Source organism: Manacus vitellinus, unplaced genomic scaffold, assembly GCF_001715985.3.
Source record: "Manacus vitellinus isolate BGI_N305 unplaced genomic scaffold, ASM171598v3 scaffold_5_pilon, whole genome shotgun sequence".
Classification (NCBI taxonomy): Eukaryota; Metazoa; Chordata; class Aves; order Passeriformes; family Pipridae; genus Manacus; species Manacus vitellinus.
This window is the reverse complement of record NW_021940682.1, coordinates 14,058,710-14,076,956: the sequence shown is the minus strand read 5'-3', so window position 1 is coordinate 14,076,956 and position 18,247 is coordinate 14,058,710. Positions and strand designations below refer to the sequence as shown.

The following is an 18,247-nucleotide window of genomic DNA, read 5'->3' as shown; positions in this document are numbered from 1 at the left end:
GGTGTGCTGTGTAGAAACCCTCTGTGACAGCAGGATGCTCTGTGCCAGCTTGCTGGCTTCATTTGCGGGTGCTGGCTGTGAGTGTGCCTCGTGAGGATGTGCCTGCTCAGTGCCTGGGTCATAGCTGATGAACCACAGATGTATCATCGACACACTTTCAGGCACAAGGGAAACCACAGCTGGTAGAAGACACATCATCGTATTGAGAAAACATAAAAAGCAACAACTGATTAGCCAATTAACTGATTGCATCCACAATCCAGCAAAATTTAAGTTTAAGCATCTGAGTACAGGACTCGGGAAGTTTTTCTTTCACCAAGTCATCTTTCTCATTGTAACAGGAAGCTCAGAGGGACAATGCAGAGAGGAATAACACTCTGAGAAGAGTAATTACTTCATTTTGCTAACTTTAGCAAAGTTTGCTATAGTTTTCACATTTTATTTTAAATTAAGCAATCAATAATGCAAGGAAAATGAAACATTTGGTGCAAAGTGGAGGAGGAAGGAGTGTGGTGTTTTCCAGTTGTTTTCTATGAACCGTGGGAAAGAAACTCATAATCATTTTACAGATATAGAATGATTTGGTTTGGATTTGTCAAAACTGCCAGCATAGTGAAAAATACGTTGTTCACAATTTCACAAAGTTCCTTAGGGACTCAGTGAGTTTGAGTGTGGCCTTAAAATTCAGTGTGTATTTAAGTCTTGAGTGAGAAGGGCCTGAGCAAGAAAATTGCATTTATTCAATTGTCCTGTGAGATGGAAGACAAATATAGACAGGGAACCACTTCTCACAACTGCTTCACTGATAGTAAAGTCTGTTGAAAACAACTCATCCTTCAATGGCAGCTTCCTCTATATGGACATCCAGGTAATGGTGTCTGCTTATCTTGCCTTGCAGTACCTTTCATGCAGTGATCAGCCATCGGCCAAGTCCTGGTTCCAGCAAGTTATCTGTGTATGTGTGTGTGTATATGTATATATAAGCCCATGTATATTGTATGTACAGATACATATGTATCTCACAATTCTTGTTTTCAGTTTAATTATTCCTTTATAGCTAGTGTGTGCCCAGCTGATTTGAGCATCCTGTACTCATTTTCCTTTTTGTCCTAACCTTAGCCATCCTTTTGCCTTCCTCTTTCCCTTCATTCATATCAGTTACTTTGCAGAGGCAAGTAAATAATCTCTGTTGTTGTTTTGTACAGTCAGGTCTGTTTCTTCCTTTCTGCTTTGTTTTCTCTGTGCAATCCCAATTCCATATTTTCCCTTCATTGTTTTTTCACAATTACTTATTTTTCCCGGCTAGTTAGCTCTCTTGGATCACAGAGGTTATACTTGAGCTGCTGTAAGTGCTTACACTGATATCTCCAAAAAGGGTGGAAAGAAATTGAAGTTTCTTTTGTGGTTAGTGTACTGTTACCCCCCTGTTTAAATCAGTGGGAGAGTGTTACTAGAATAACAACAGCATTTGGCTGCTTCTCTGCAGAAATCTCTCAATTAACCAAAGTTTGTATGGGGCTTTGAAGATACAAATCACTTCATAAGTGTTTAGTAGTCATTATTATTATTATTATCATAATTAGTTTCAAAATGCCGGAGGTAGGATTTTAGAAGATAGAGCACCCTCCACTGTGCTATATCATTTTAAACCCTGTTGTGATTGTATTTTTTTTCCACATAGATATTTGCACATTAGTGACTGGGTAGGTTACCCACTCATTTCCAAAAGAGGGCAAGAGAAGGATTGAGTTTTTGGAGGTGATTCCAAAGGACAGTAAGGATTGTAAGCATCTTTGTGAACCTGGCACTGCTTTCTAGTAGTATCTGGAGAATTAATTCTCTGTCAGTTTTTTTAATACAGAAGGGTTTTGTTTTTCTGGGTCCCCAAGGCAGATACCTAAAAGCAATGAAACCTGTTTACAGTTTAGAAATGCAGCCTACAAAGGACCATATGTTACTTGGGACCCCAGTGCTATCCTAATAATTCTGTCCTCCTGCACTGCCCTGAACATGGACAGTAAGCAGAGCTGAACCACCTTTCTGTTTATGTTACTAACCAAATGAATATACAGTTCAAGTACAAACTCCTAAGCAGTGATTTTACATCCCTGTTCTTAGCAATGGCTAAATTGCTAAATTGCTAACAATGTTACAAGAATTTCTGGGATTGAAACATTACCTCAGGTCATAATCTTGCAATATTTAGTGCTCAAATACCTTCACTTTTGGCATATGAGTCATCCCTGTGAATTCAATGTACCTTGCTTTACAAACTGGCAGGATATTTGTTTTGTCCCTTCTGTTGCATATCTCTCAGTATTATAATACAGATAACTGCTATGCCTTTGTTTCTTCATTTAATCTATGAATCTGCAGAAAGATCTTGTCTAGTTGGTTTTTGGAAAGTGTTTAAATAAGTGGGCGAGAGTCATTGACCCTAGCACTAATGGTGTGGATTCAAGCTGTGCTAGGAAGAGACCTGCTGTGACCTGAACAAGATTAATGAATTATAAAAGGATCTTTTTCTGTAAATCAAATTGATTGCCTTACTGAGGATCACATGAGTACTCCCCACAATGTAGAATGTACAGCAGAAAGCCTTTATGTGATATTTTACTTATTAATTTAATTATGCATCTTGGTTCCTGCCATAATAATGGCAGTAATTAATAAAACGGAACATCTATCCAGAGCTCCAGGTTTCTCTCATGCAAATTATAAAATGGCATATAAAACAGATCATGAATGTCACTGTGGTGTAGAAATTTTAGGGACCTTATCTGAGCTACAGATTTTCACAGTGATTTTAGAGCACCGACCGATACAGCCACTTGGTTGCCAGGAACAAGACACAGCACTTTGTAGCGCAGATGAATGTCAGTGTACTTTGTAATTGTTTCTCACATTAGCATGAGGTAGTGTTTTCACACTATCCTTCACCGACTAGAGGTGTTTAAGCGCTGAGCTCTGGGAAGCGTGCTGGAAATAGTCCTAGAAATTGCCTCCGATTTGTCCTGAAAATGATGATGTGAACTGGAAGCTAATGTCCTTATTTTTGAGCATTTCATCTAACGAGTAACATTTTGTTACCTTGCCAAGATGTGTTCTATGTAATTACCTCCCCACATCCCTGCCATTTATGTCTGTTTAAGGTACCACGTCTGGACGAAAGGGCACGCGCCAACCAATTTTGCCAAGTGGCGAACAGCCACCACCCCCTACCGCGTTGAGTGGGAAGCAGACTTTGAGCCATACGTCGTCGTGAGGAAGGACTGCCCGGAGTATGACAGGCGGTTTGTTGGATTTGGCTGGAACAAAGTAGCTCACATCATGGAGCTGGATGCACAGGTGAGGAGATGACACCTGCATATCTCACCCAGGGCTGTGCAGCAGGGTTGTTAAAATGAAATCTGTGCCCTGTAGAAAGACTTTAGGCTTTGCATCACCAGTACGGCTCACCCGGCCATACTGAGCTCCTTAATGAGTGGTTCTTGAGTTGGGAACACTCAGTTTAATCCTTGTCAAGTATTAAATGGAGAACTAAGTCTAATTTATTTATCAGTGCTGAGAAAGTCGTTTTGCAGTGACACAACCCCTGCAGTGCCCTCCTCCTGACTGAAGCATTGCAGCACTTGTTGCCAGTCCCATCGCTTGGTAGGGAATCTGCAGACCCAGCTGGATCTTTTTCAGTTAGACAGAGGTTGGTGAGTCCCAAATGCTAATGTAGAATTCAAAAAGTAATCTTCAATTGAATCCAAGGCAAGCATCTTCAGTCTCTGGCTGGGATTTACAGCATGTATCTGAATAGCCAAAGTCTTTACATTTCCGAAGTCTGGGGCTGTGGAGCAGACTTTAAAGGATCCAGGTACTTAAGCCTTGGGCTACCTGCCTCTTGGATCTGTGACTTGGAATGAAGCTGCGGGGCAGAATTTATAAGAATACAGATGCAGAGAAAGGTCAAGAATCCCAGACTGGCACCAGAGCTCTCAGAGCTGCCAAGGTCTGTGCCACCAACCTGGATCTTAGAGGCTGGCAGTGACTACGGCTCCATGGGATCCCAGTGCTGCTGCTCACTGAAATAGCAGGGTTTGCATCACCTTGCTGTTCTTGGATTTGAAGCTAACCACTGTGCTAATCAGCAAGGTCTGGGTCATGGCATTCCTTTTTAGTTTGGGTTTGTGGTGGGTTTTTCAGTTTGGTTTCAATCCCAATGCTTGAACTTGTAGAATTTCATGCTAATTAAAAAAATAGGTTTTGGCCATCTGTATCCTCCTGTGATACCTTCTGCTATGAATCTGGAATATGTGGGATGGATATTTTCTACTTCTGCTTACAAAACTGCATGGTCACCTTGGGCTGGCAGCCACTCACCCTCTGTTTGCAGAAGGGTATTCCCAACAAATGTATACCTACTTATCTTGAGAAAAAAAATTGTCCCTTACATTAATGTTAATAATAATTTGCTATAGCAGTGTAATTTTCCAGTGCACTTTCCAAACACTAATCAATTAACCATCAGTTGTGGAGAGTGCCAGGGTAGTTTTTATTATTTGTTAATCTGTGTAACAAGGCTTATGTTCCCACTGGCAGCTCTCACGTAGCACTCAGGATTTAAGTCTTCTGTGCAGAGAGATCTGCCCAGCAGAGATTCACACATGGGAGATTGAAACATTTTTCATAGTTGATCATAGCACAGATACTTTAAAATGGTCATTGGGTTGGAACTAACTCTGGGAAATTGTTTTTCTCACTCTTCCAGCCTTGAACACATTATAACATTCAAAAAAAGTTTCATTTTCCTCTGCAGCAACATGGGTATCTGCCTATTCTCCCTCAAGATCACCCTAGAGGAGACATGGGGTCGCACAGCTACCTTCCCCTGTGGTATTCCTCTGCTTCAGGGTGTCCACAGACACAGCTGCCAGCTGCTTGGCTGGCTTCATTACCAGTGGGCAGAGCAGCTTCCCTATTAAGTTATTTCATTGCTCCTCGCTGCTGGAGTGTCTGTCAAAAGGTCTGTTCCAGACCCCTTACCAAGGGCCTGTGCCACTGCTGTCCCTCAGAGCAGCACACCACATGGAGACAATCGTCATTGTTATTCTGGGAGCGTGCAGGTGCCCACTGAGCTGGATTTTGCTGTACAAATACAGCATCCAAATACAAATATATGAGTCTCCATCTAAAGAATTTATAATCTGTGAGCTAGGTTATTGCATTGCCTTCTCAACAGGGGTTTCCACATAGTAGGGATGGATCATTAGGAAACCTTTCTCTGCTCTTCCAGTCACTGTGGAACTAGACTGAGCATCCCATTTTCCAGGACCCCAGCCCAGTGTATTTCAAAGGGGATTATTAGCAGCAGACTCATCATTTCTTGGAAGGCTTTATGTGCCTGAAGACCTTTCACAGGGATGGGAACACCGCCGTGCTGAACAATTTGCACTGCAGAGCATAGACACTCCCTGACCTGCAGTATTACAGACTTGAAATGCAAGCAGAGAACAAAGAAAAGGTTGTATGAGGGGGATGCATCTTCCTCTGCAGCTTTGACTTTTAGTTTTAAGGTCCCTTAGAGACATAGTTTGTGGTTTATCAGCTCTCCTCACTCCATGGTGCCAGCCTTTGTTGTTGGGATTAATTCCCCATTAGTTTTAAGCATCTTCCAACTAAATAAATTCTGCCTGTGAACATGAGATTATTTTGCTCTTGCTATACAGAAGCTCAGTGCCCCATTCCCATTTATGACAACATTGTAAATTGGCACAAAGACTTACCTCTTTAGCACTGTCTGTCAGGTAACGGGCATTCTCATAAGGAGAAAGGAGCACCCATATGGCATTTGCTCCTAGCTGTCCGACACATGCTACTGCTTCATAGGTGACTCTGGGAAGGCACTGCAGCCTTAGCTATACTTTGGGCTCACCAATACCACTGCCTGAGTTGGGAAATGGATCCACGTTGTGTTCTGTTCACTTTTTTCCTGTCTTAATTTAGCTTCATTTTTTGGCTGTATTGCTCAAACACTTGGTTTCTGGTAGCATTGTAATGCAGCAGCTTTCAGTCTTCTCTACCTTGATCATAGTTTGTTAGGTGAAGAAAGACTGACAGGTGAAACGCTAAAGTTTATTAGCACAAGTTGTTGTCTCCCAACAATCTCTTTCCCTACTAAAGCATTTTGGAGTACTCTGCCTCGGTACTGTAGATACTCTGTGTCTCTGCACAGACTCCTAAATCTACAAGTGACTGGGCATTGCAAACCAGGGGAAGTTGTGCACCACTTGTTTTGAAGCCAGCGTGCTCTGTGGCTGTTCTCTCTCTGACCAGTGTCTTATGTAGAGATGGTTAATGAGTCAATCCAGCAACAGCTGTAGATAGAGACTGTGTGAAAACAAAAGTAAATTTGCCTGTGGGGAATTCAAAGTTTCTTTGTTATTTGCATCATATACAACTTGGATTTCTTGAAGTTCCATATGAAAAAAGAGGTAGCATCCTGGTGGTTAGAATGTTTTGCTTGGCTACAGAGTAATGAGGTTCACATTCCTTTTCTACCCAGTTTCTTGCAGGAGATACCTGCCTGTTGTACATCATAGGATGTGAACTAGTGAACTTTCAGCTTGTCTAAGGATCAGCCCTTTTCTAGCTTTACTCTAATAATTTAACTATAAAAATAGAAAGATTCTGACAGGAGTAGTTGAGACTTAAATGAACCATTGTTTTCTAGCAACAAAAATTGTCAAAGAACTTGGTCGGATATAAATAAAGAGAATTAGTAAAGTAGTTTTACAGGAGAAGGAGAAGTAGCACAGTATCTCAGACTTCATGAAAAACTTAATTTACATAAAAACATCTCAAAGCATATGGAATTAGCAGGTTCATTTTCACACATCGCCTATAAATGATACCATCCTCTCCCCTTATTTCAGGTTTATAAATAGTTTTGGACAGTTTTGTCTCTGTAAGTACCTTAGTATATAGGCAAAGCAGCATATGTTGTGCAGTTTTGCCTTTGTAAATATGGCTTATTCCAGCATCCCAAGCAAGATAATTTTTAGGGACAAGGCCAGGCTTTTGCATGGACGCTTGAGACCCATGCCGTGTAGTCACAGTTGTGTTGGTTGCAAGCACACTACTGCAAAGTGTGTGCTGCAGACATGGCTTCAGGTGTGCCTTTGGTACTATTTCCCCATTATTTGGCTTATATGAAGTAAAATGTTTTAAAAGAGTTGAGTTTTTTACGAGGCTGGTAAAACATTGAAAGAGGTTACTCAGAGATATGGTGGATGCCCCATCTCTGGAAACATTCAAGGTCAGTTTGAATAGGGCTTTAGGCAACCTGATCTAGTTGAAGATGTCCCTGCTCATTTCAGGGGAGTTGGACTAGATGACCTTTAAAGTTGCCTTCCAACCCAAACCATCTTAAGATTTTACAAAAAGAAAAAGTAGATCTTTCATCAAAGAAAAAGCTACTTGGAAAAAAAAAAAGCTTATTTGAGATACCTGCATGGGTTTGGTTTTTTTGAGACCCACACTGCACTGTTACTTACTGGAGCATGTTTGACTGTGGAGGTACAGGAGAGATGCATTGCAAGAGGGCTGGGGAACACCCTCACAGTCAGTGTCTTTCTCCCCCAGGAGTACGAGTTCACGGTGCTGCCCAACGCCTACATGATCCACATGCCGCACGCCCCCAGCTTCGACATCACCAAGTTTCGCTCCAACAAGCAATACCGCATCTGTCTCAAGACCCTGAAGGAGGAGTTCCAGCAGGACATGTCACGCCACTACGGCTTTGCAGCCCTCAAATATCTCACGGCAGAGAACAACAGCTAGCACCACAGAGCCCGTGTACGGGAAACAGGGACACCGGAGGGAAGAGCCACTCAGCGTGTGGGGCCCAGTCATCAAATTTTGAACTGAGAAATACTTTCTGTTTTTATATCATACTTGGCAGTTCTAACAGTAGAAATTTGAAGTGACATGTCTTCGGACTGTGCTCATTCGTCCCTTCCCCAATTACCCCAGGCCTTTTGGCTTTAGCATTCATGAGGTGTCTGCGAGTAGGGCCGGCCAGGCACCCTCCATGCCACTGAAGGTGGGGACTGGGCAGGGACTGGGAATGCACTCCGCTCTCTTAACTGCAGAGCAAAGACAGACCTTCAGAACATAGAATTTCATGTTGCTATTTAATAATTTGACATGCTTTTTATCTGTAAAGGAAGATCTTCGGGTCGCTGTCCTGTGAATTTCAAATCTGCACTACTCTAAAAGGGAACTTTCACCTGTGAACTTTCACAGGGGCCCTGTTAACATGGATGACCTTGCTAATGCAGGATGAGCCAAAGGTCTGAATTAGCCTTGAAAACACAGGGGACACGTATACAATACTGCACTCCCGAGAAGCTGTGTTACTGGTTTAGGTGTATACATGATATCAGTTGGTCTTTTATTCTCAAATTAGTTGTTTTATCAGGAAAATCCCCTATACCCCACCCTGCCTTTGCCCCACTCCTAAATGCTGCTCCTTTCCTTGCCGAGGAAATGTCTCCCTTGTGTTTCTTCCCCATCTTCAATTTTGGTGGACCAGTAAAGAAGATCAGTAGCTCTGTTAGAAAGTGAACAAAACTTGTCACTGTAAGGTCTGTTTTCACCAGAGCAACTTGTTCACATGTGTCTACTAAGATAAAGGGTCTGACTCTAACTCTTTATCTTTTTCAGGCAAGAATTGGATTTTACCTATAAGGCACATTGTACCAGAGGAATATTGATTTGTAGGCTCATTTCAGTGCTGCCCAAACGTGAAGGCTCTGGGCCTTAGGCTTTAAGTGGACTTCTTTGCTGAACAGGGAATAAAAACTAGTAAAAAGGCAACTAGTAGCCTTGGTGCTCTCCTGCTGCCTGCTGCAAGGTCTCAGAACTACTTCGTTAAAGGAGTTTATAATTAAAAGGAGCAGAACTGTTAGGAATAAACTCCCCATTCGAGGGGGAGAAAAGAATGTGTTGGGAATCTGAGTGAGTGTTTGCTTGAACGTGGACTGGTCAAGTTCACACCATCGGTACACACAGGAGTACGCTGGAGGGCGAACAGGAAACCTAACAAGCAAAATGCAGAAAACAAGACACTGGACTTTTTGCCATTTTCTTTATCTTCAGTATTAATGTTGTGTTTACATGGGATGAAGAGATGAGGTTTAATGCACTACCCCTTGCAGGGCTATTTGTAATTTCTGTTGCAATGTTAATAGAGAAAGCAGAAACAACTCAGTGAGAAATGTGTTCTGTCTCCCTACCCCAGATCCCCATACAACCACACATACCAATACTACTGCCTGAGTTGGAAAATGAATCTACATTGCATTCTGCTCATTTTTTTTCTATTTTGTTTTTCAGCCACTGGATCTTCTACTTTCCTCCCCACCTCATCCCTCTAGAGCTTGGTTTTATTTCTAACCTGACATTTTGTGAGAGCTTTCTGTTACGGTGGAAACCACGCAGTTTAAACCAGACATTTAAACTACAAATACCAGTTCATCATTCTCTGTATATATAAGAAAATCCAAAAAAGGCAACATCTTTGAGAAGAAATAAAAAGGGGCGGGAGTCTATGTGTAGTTTTCACTTTTTCTCCTGGGAGTGTTGGCTGTGTAAGAATATATCACTGCATAATTTTCCAAAGAGCTTTTTTTCTCTTCTTAATAGCTTCATGTAAAGATTTACATAAAAAGCTAGAAAGGGCAGGGAAGAAGTGAGTGCTCAGTTCTGGCTAAGATATATTCTTTTAAAAAAACCAAAATCTTAACTCCCCAGATCCCATATTATTCACCATTAAGGGCTCAGGTCACTGTGCTTATTGAGAATGAGAAGAACCCTGCAGCACAGAGTCCTGTTGATTAGCTAATGTGCAGAAAGATACCAAAAGCTGGCCTGAGAGAGTCTGACACTGGTTATACCTACATAAAATCTCCAATCAGAGCTTCAGTGTGGCCACCATTATGTTTCATGTGTATTAAAAACATTTGTCCTTGCCCTGCAGCAGCACAACCTGTAACACGGACCTGTATATTATTTGGATGTACCATTATCAACATTCTTCTCATTATTCTCTTCTCACTGGTCATGTGATGAGGATGGGGGGAGCGGGGAGGTAATAATTTGCTACTTGCCTGACTGTACAGTGAGTTCTGGGGCCTCCAGGGTAGGCTTAGGTGTGCTGGCTGATGTAACCAGCTCAAAGATTGGTAGTAGGTACAAAGAGTCCCTTTTTTTTCCTTATAGACACTGTACTGATTTGTATCTGTCATGTCATGTTTGTGCTTCATAATTTGAGAGGTGTGGGGATTAGGTTTTTTTAGTACATTTCATCCAATTTACCTAATAGCAAGTTAGGATTACATGTCTGACTGTAACTACCAGGGCTCCTCCAACACCATGAAAGAAAACACCACTGACAACAACAAAAATCCCCAACTTAGTTATAACTGACTGTCTTCCAGTCCTCTACCGTAGTATTTGCTGTCAATTTTGTTACTTAATTATCAGTTTTCTCCTGAAATCTTCAAGAAATAGCAGAAAAACCTGGTGACTTAATGCCTTTGTTTTATTGCTTTGTTCCACCAACTTCTCTCTTGAGTCTTCAGTCTATGGCCTCTCCTTATCTCTGATATTTGGAAAGTGTGAGTCTCTCATTTAGGTATCACTCCAGCACCCTCTCAGTGAAGTCTGATGCAAATAAATCATTTAGATTCCTTATTGTCTTTAATTGTTTCTTCTACTTATTGTTTGGGGTGGCCTACCAGATATCTCCACTTTTCTGCTTTTGCATACTGAGCAAATGTGCATTTTCAGCTTTAACTTCCTACTGTTTGCTCTTCAGACTCTCTCTTAGCTTCCTCAAACTCCATCTTAACTATTACATACCTTCCTTTCAGCTTTACAGTATTTTATCTCCATTCTCTGAAGGTTTTCTATTTGGCCCGAATAACTTCTAAAATTTCCAATTGAGTCATATCAGCATTTCCTTGTCTTCCATTCATCTAAGGGATACAATACTCCATGGTTATTTATAAGGCCCTTTCCATTTTTAATCTGAGGATTTCAGTTTTTCTGTTCTTTTTAATTAGGGTCACCAATTCTTCCTTTAAAAAGATAAAGAGTGCTTTGTTTTTAAATTTATATTGAATTTCACCTTACTAAGTTTTGAGACTTTGTATTTTCCTCTTTAACCTTTCTAAATGCTAACCTTTTCCTAATCAAGGGATCAGAAAAATTCTTTTGTTCCTCTAATTTGGGCTCTTACCTTGACACATTTTGTTCTGTGTCTCCCTTTTCCCTCTCCACTACAAAACATTGAAACACAGGAGTCACTCGAAACTATTCAAGTCCCAAAGCCTGAACTGTGTATTTCCCAGCACCTTTTGACATCCCACCACATTTCAGGCTTAATTATTATTCCAAATAATAATTGATGCCTGGCACACAGTCCTCCTGGTTTTGTTTTCATGCTTCTCCCTTTGATATAACAGGCTTTCCAAGTTTAAGTTTTGGGCAAAGCACTTATCTTCATTTAATACCTTATTGTAACCCTCTAATAGGTTTCCATGATTTTTCTCTGTTGTCACAGTATATATATAACACCTTCAAAAGTTTGGCTGTAGTTTCCACCCTATCAATTTCTAGCTAAGGGTCATCTACCATTTGCCTATCTGGCAGACCTAGAAAATGTCTTTGTTTATCCTGGGTAGTCCTTAATATCTATCAGATTTTTTTTCCCAAGTCCTTACTTTTAGTAATTCCTTCCAGGCTTGCTAGTTTCCTATGTGAGTAATCTGGTTCCACTTCACATTTTTCGGTTTTTTTCCATTTATAATCATTGTCTTGGACTCAGTGATTTATCAGGATTTAGCAGGTGTACTTGCAGTTCCATCACTTTTGTTAGACTGAATATGACATATACTCACTAAAGTACTGGTAGACTTCATGTCGTTTGTTGGTAAATCATAAACTGCATTTTCCTTTTACTGCAACAAGCAGAGACACTTCATAGTGTTATTTGCAGTAGCTGTTGCAGCAGAGTAAGCTCTGTGTTAGAGGGAGAAGCACAAAAACCTTGTTGGGATTGTAGCTACTGTTTCTCTCCACAGGGAAAAATAAGGCCCTAGCACAGCTGAACAGTTTTATAAATGCCCTGCACAAAGCACACTGCACATTATTTTCTGGTAGGTATAATCGTACATAGTCCAATTAAATATGAAAAATACATTTTTAATGTTCTCATTTTTATGTGCAATTCTATCCAGAAGATAATGCATTTCCTTCTCTATCTTGCCAGTTTCCCCCATTACTCCAGCCTGCTTAATAGCCCCATCTGTTTTCAGCTGAGGAAGATTAATGACCAGAAGCACTGGGAGTCCTGGCAAATCAGCAGAGATATTACTCTTAGGCATTGCTCAGGACATTTGTTCCTACTCTGCCAGATACTGTATGGGTGTTCCTCAGGTTTCAGGGCAGCAACAGCAGAACACAGCAAGCTCAGCAAGTGGGGTGAGTGTCATTAATTATGAACTTCAACCAAGTCTAATACGTTCAATGGTGGGAGTGTTAAAAAGAGAATGTATCATTGTTAGCTCAAAAAATATTTCAATTTTAGGGAAAAAAAAAAGCATCTAAGTTTCTTCAACTCCAGTGAGCGAGACTGGAACAAATAAGTCACTAGTAGACAATGCCAACCAATAATCTAGTATTTCCACTGCAGTATTGAAAATACAGAAGAATTGATAGCTAAATTAAGTTATTTTTACAGTAGTAATTCATAATGTATATTTAGATGATGTGTTTACATCCAAACACTTCAGCATATTGGGGATTGTTTGAAGACTGCTACTTTGTTTCACAACATAAAATTGCTTGGAAAAGCTATTTATTTGTGTTGTCGATCATATGAACATATTTGTTCAGACATATTAGTGGATACTCCAGTGGAAGTGTTAGCTCATTGAGGGTGTCAGGATGCAAAAGTTCTGTTCTACAAGCTTTTCTTATTTGGAGGGATCCTGTGGAGCTGATGGAAATTATACATTCAGAGGCCTTGTAGCACTCACCCCTAGCCTATGAATGCTAACATCTGAACTTGCAAGAGTGATGAATCCCAGCTCTGTCCAAGCATGTCTGCTCCATCACTGGGAGCACTCTAGAGGCTATCAGCAGTCTTGTCAGGTAAGCACTGAAAAATGGAGTAAATAATTGGAGGTATGAGGGGTTTGTTTTAAGTAGCCAGATTTCCAGAGGAATGAGGAAGACATAAGCATTCTGAAGTTCCTCTGAAGATCTGTTCATAGGATCTGTGGGTTGGACTAAGCTCACTCTGGATTTGAGGCATTTCTTACCCAACACTGGCCAATGTGCCCCACCTGGAGTAAATTCTCTGGATTATAAAATTCGTGAAAGTCAGCACTGAGATTAAACCATTCTCAGCTCAAAGATCTTTAATTTCTTTCATTTCTTTGGATCCCCACACTGATCTCTTGGTGCTCAGGAAAAAGGAAAAGAAGAAAAAAGATAATAGCAAAGATAACAGTAGAGTTCTGACTACCCAAACTTTCTTAAATTGTCAGCACTGAGGTCAATGGTTGGTGCAAAGCTAGAGTTAGTGAGGTTCTTAAATTTCTCCTTTTGATCTGCCTGTGGAACTGTTGTTCCAGCAGAACTCTCCAGTGATGCTATAAGGAAAGGAAAAGCTCTCCAATGCTGATTGATCCATGAACTCTTCATCCAGTCAGAACTAACCACCAGCAGCAGGAAAGAAGCGGCGCCACTGTCTGCTTTTGAGGTTTTTTTAGAAGGCAATAGTGAGTTCAGTCTGAAATCTATTATTCTGATGATAAACTTTTCTCAGCTTTTCTGCATTTTACATGTATACTTGCTGTGAGTGACAGAGGCCCCTTGGGGTTAGGAAAAGATGGGACTCAGCAGTTTGCTGGTTCAGAATGAGAACAAGATATGTGTATATTCTCCCTTGACACCTTGCACAGTGCTTACTAATTATGTTAGCACCAAATAATCCAGCTGACCTGAGACTCAGTGTTTGGGCTGGACAGTAAGCTTCTGCTGTGTTGATAAGAGAACAGACAGATAAGCAAAATTATGCTTTCTGTCCGTTACCTCAATGAATATTTCTATATGGGTTCAAATGGCTCATGGAAAGTTTACATCTTGTGTTTTTCACCGTTAAGGTTTATTCAAAGAATAGCAAAGTCAATTAAAAAAATAAAACCAACCAAACAAACAAACAGAAAAACCCCTATGAGTTCCATAAGGATCCACAAGGATTAGCATTCACAGAGAGTCACCAGTGCAAAATATTTTTCAAGTTCACCTGCCAGCTTTTGTCATGAATGCAGAGAATAGAGGCACCACTGTCATCTTTCTGCTTATACTTCATAGAGCAAAACAAATGCATGTACTACAAGCAACTCTCTGAATCAGATCACCCAATACACAAATATTTTCTGTTTTGTTTCTTTGATTTACATTTTCATATGTGAAATTGAAAGTTTGCAAAAACTTTTTTATTCATATTGTTCAATTTAAATATTTATATTCACTGTTGAGTATGAGTCAGCAGTGCCCTGGCAGCCAGAAGGGCCAACTGTGTCTTGGAGGGCGTCAGGCAAAGCATCGCCAGCTGGTTGAGGGAGGGGATTGTCCCACTCTGCTCTGCACTGGTGTGGCCTGACCTTGAATGTTTTGTGAAGTTTTGGGTGCAACAATATAAGAAGGATCTAAAGCTGTTAGAGAGTGTCCACAAAGATGCTGAAGGGTCTACAGGGGAAGCCATACAAGGGGTGACTGACATCACTTGACTTCTTCAGCCTGGAGAAGAAAAAACTTGAGGGGAGGCCTCACAGCAGCCCACAGCTTCCTTACAAGGGGAAGCAGAGGAGCAGGCACCCATCTCTTATCTCTGGTAACCGGTGACAGGACTCAAGGGAGTGGAATGAAGCTATGTCAGGCTTAGATTGGTTGTTAGGAGAAGGTTCTTCACCCAGAGGTGGTTGGGCACTGGAACAGGCTCCCCAGGTCACAGCACCAAGCCTGACAGAGTTGAAGTGCTTGGACAACACTCTCAGGCTCATGGTGTTGTTCTTGGGGCTGTCCTGGGCAGGGCCAGGAGTTGGACTTCATGATCCTTATCCCTTCCAACTCAGGATATTCTATGATTCTATTCTGTTTATTTTCTTAATATGTTATAGCTTTCTTCTGCATCTGTCAGGCTTGAAAACATTACAGCATTGTCTGTGGTGAAGATAGAATTGAGGGATTGCTGAGGTGTCCTCAGCACCATGATAGTGCAGAAACAACCTTTCCCGTAGCTTGTGGGATTTTTTTCTTTCTTTGTGCTATCACAGGTTTTAGTTCTACCTTAGCAGTATCTCTTCCAGTAAGTGTGAAAGTCTACTGGCTTATTCTAGACCACTGCATGAGTTCATTACTAGAGCAATGTTTCTGGCATCGCACCTGAGCCTCCACACAAATTTATTCTGCAGGGTTTTTTTCAATTTTAATCTTCAAGACTACACCTGGGAGAAAATTCACCAATTTGAAGCTCTAACAATGGGTTCACTATGTTTTGTTTTATTTTTAACATATTTTGTTCTGACTGCTGTCCATGACACCAATAGATCTTCCAGAAAAATATCATTTTGAGAGGAAGAGAGTCATTGTAAATAGTCCAATGGGACTTAAATCAGCAGCATTTATGAGGGTAAGTAATCTTCTCAAGCCAGAAATTTTAGCACATATTTCTACTATGTACTGATTTCCTGCTATTTCTGTAAGGCTCCATTTCATGATCCTTCTTCAGCCAGCCCATTCTTGGGTTTTCCACTTTTTCTCTATATTCCTATCTGCTACACCCCTAAATCCACGTTTATATCAGCCTTAGGTAGGTGTTGACAGGTATTTTAAAGACAATATAGACAGCTTTCACAGTGCTGAGATCTGATTATAACTGTTACATAGAAAACAGACTCTCTTAAACCAGCAAGAACATGTTTAAAAAATAAGAGAAAAAAAATACTTGGGCTTCTGGGAGAGAGCAGAGGAAAAACTTAGGCCTTTAATACTATTAATACCAAAGCAAGATCGGGTTGCTTAGGTCCTGACACATTACTAAGAGTTGGTAGCCATGCATAAGATGACAATGGTGATTATGTGTGGCTCTGGAAGAAACAATGACTTCAGAAGACTTGGCAGAGATCATTTAGTCTGAACCATTGGTTTCACTTTTTCTATCCAAAAAGCATTTGGATTGACCAATGCAAAAAGCATTTGGATTGCCTTTCACAAAGCTGTCTCCCAGTAGAATGGTTTCGAAGCACGGACAGGCACTAACCAAGTCTATAAACACTCCCTTTCTTTCCAAACACACTGTAGGTCATGTTGGCATCACTTACTCCGTTTCAACTCCCTACAGCAGAGTACCTGAAGAAAGGTAGCACCAAAGTGTTCTAAATACCAAATGTACCTTGCAATGCTAGAATCCTTAGGTTTTTAGATGCACATGCCCATCTGGAACCATTCATGCCCAGATTAAGCCCATGCAACTTGGCAGGTGTCTGAGACCTACAGAGTGGGAGTTTGTCAGAGTCATAGAATCATTTAGGTTGGAAGAGACCTCTAAGATCATCAAGTCCAACCATAAACCTGACACTGCCAAGTCTGCCACTAAAACATGTCCCTAAATGCCACATCTACATATCCTTAAGTGCCTCCAGGGATGGTGATTCCATCACTTACCTGGGGAGTCTGTTCCAGTGCTTGACAACCCTTTCGGACCCTGTAGTTCCCTTTGATAGTCAATGTAGTGAGAAGGATTTCTGAAGGGGGCATTTCGGTTCACTTAAGCCCCACATCACCCTTTTCTCTGTGACTATCAGAAAAGGTTACAGTGCTGACAGTCCCCATGCAAGATGCCTCAGGTGTGTACCTGCCCAAAGTAACACAGGATAAATCTGGGCCAGTGAGCATCAGTTTTAGAGTTACCACCTACTCATTTAAGATTGCAGGTGTCAAAATCCCCTGGAAACTAAGCAGTAAGTGCTACAAGGCCTTATACTCAATATTAGCTGACAAACTTGAGAACAACAATCTCTATGATGGAAAATGTGTGGGCGGATCAGGCATGGGAGGGGAGTGATTTGTGGACTCCAGAGACTGTGCTACACATTGTGACAGACAGCTTGTGCTAACAGCCAGGAAAGCACTCATTTTCAGCACAAAGTTGTGGGCTTCATTATGGTGGTTAGAATATTACCCCTGTCATTGCTGTCCAGGCTGTGCGAGGCTTTGCACTGTATTATGCAGAGAGCAGGGGCACCATTTTCAGTGTGTCAGCCAGCAGATTTCCAAAAATGCAGGTAAGAAAGCTGTGAGAATGAAGGGGTAAAAAACCTCACCAATGTCTTTTCATGTGTTTTTCATTCTTAAGACTCAAACTTCATTCCTTTTCTGTCATGACCAAGGCGATTCTACATTCTCCAGGGGAAAACTGGAATGTCGTGACCTTTAGGGTGAACCAGGCATGAAGCAAGACTTGTTATTTTCTCGCAAGGTTTGTGGCACTGAAGGGTTTTGAATGTTCAACTCACCCCGCTGTCAGTATATTACCTGGCTGGCTGTCCTTCTGCTTCAACTGATACCAAACTCTTTTGTTTTTCTTCCCAGCTTGGGGAAATATTTCAGGAAAGAAAACAGAAAAGTGTGTCTTCTTTCCTTCTGCTGCCCCATCTCCCAAGCACCTCCGTCCTCCATGATCAGACTGAGGCAACTTGCATTTAACACAAAACACTTAATTTACACATATGCTTCAGTCCACGTGTAAGTTTTCTAGGTGACAACTCTATCGGGGAAAATGCTGTTTAGATTGTGTGTGCAAAGTAAATGGCTTGTAAATACTTGAAAAAAAAAAAAGGTTAATTTTCAGTTGTGCAATAAACTTGTGAAATAATCCTCTCAATTCCTTTCCAGTGTCTGACTTGACACGTGCTGGTTTCAGGAACATACCAACTGTTGTTTCTTCAGACAGGATCAAAAAGAGAGAAGTCATGGACTGTTTGGCTTTCATCTTTAAGCTTTTTATTGCTTTTAATTTTGCATTGTCATCCCCTTTAAGTTGGTTTATTCCTCCAACCCTAGTTCAATCAGACACATTAGTACAAGGCTGTTCCCACTGAAGACAGGTGAGTCATCATCT

At 41.1% G+C, this 18,247-nt stretch overlaps 1 protein-coding gene and 1 long non-coding RNA gene across 5 annotated transcripts in view; both read left to right on the top strand.

Annotated features, from left to right (window-relative positions):
* The window catches only part of LARGE1 (LARGE xylosyl- and glucuronyltransferase 1), a 279,282-nt gene extending 267,497 nt beyond the window's left edge, over window positions 1-11,785 (top strand). For all 4 annotated transcript variants that reach the window (XM_008931589.3, XM_018080646.1, XM_018080645.1 and 1 more), the window contains 2 exons: window positions 3,153-3,348; window positions 7,633-11,785. In XM_008931589.3, coding sequence (XP_008929837.1) covers window positions 3,153-3,348; window positions 7,633-7,830 — 394 coding nt within the window. In that variant the 3' untranslated portion in view covers window positions 7,831-11,785. The remainder of the gene's footprint in view (window positions 1-3,152; window positions 3,349-7,632) is intronic.
* A 5,186-nt stretch (window positions 11,786-16,971) lies between these two features.
* On the top strand, window positions 16,972-18,010 carry LOC115307837. The gene is made up of 2 exons (XR_003916207.1): window positions 16,972-17,605; window positions 17,719-18,010. It is a non-coding gene; the product is annotated as an uncharacterized LOC115307837 (long non-coding RNA).
* The last annotated feature ends 237 nt before the right edge of the window (window positions 18,011-18,247 follow it).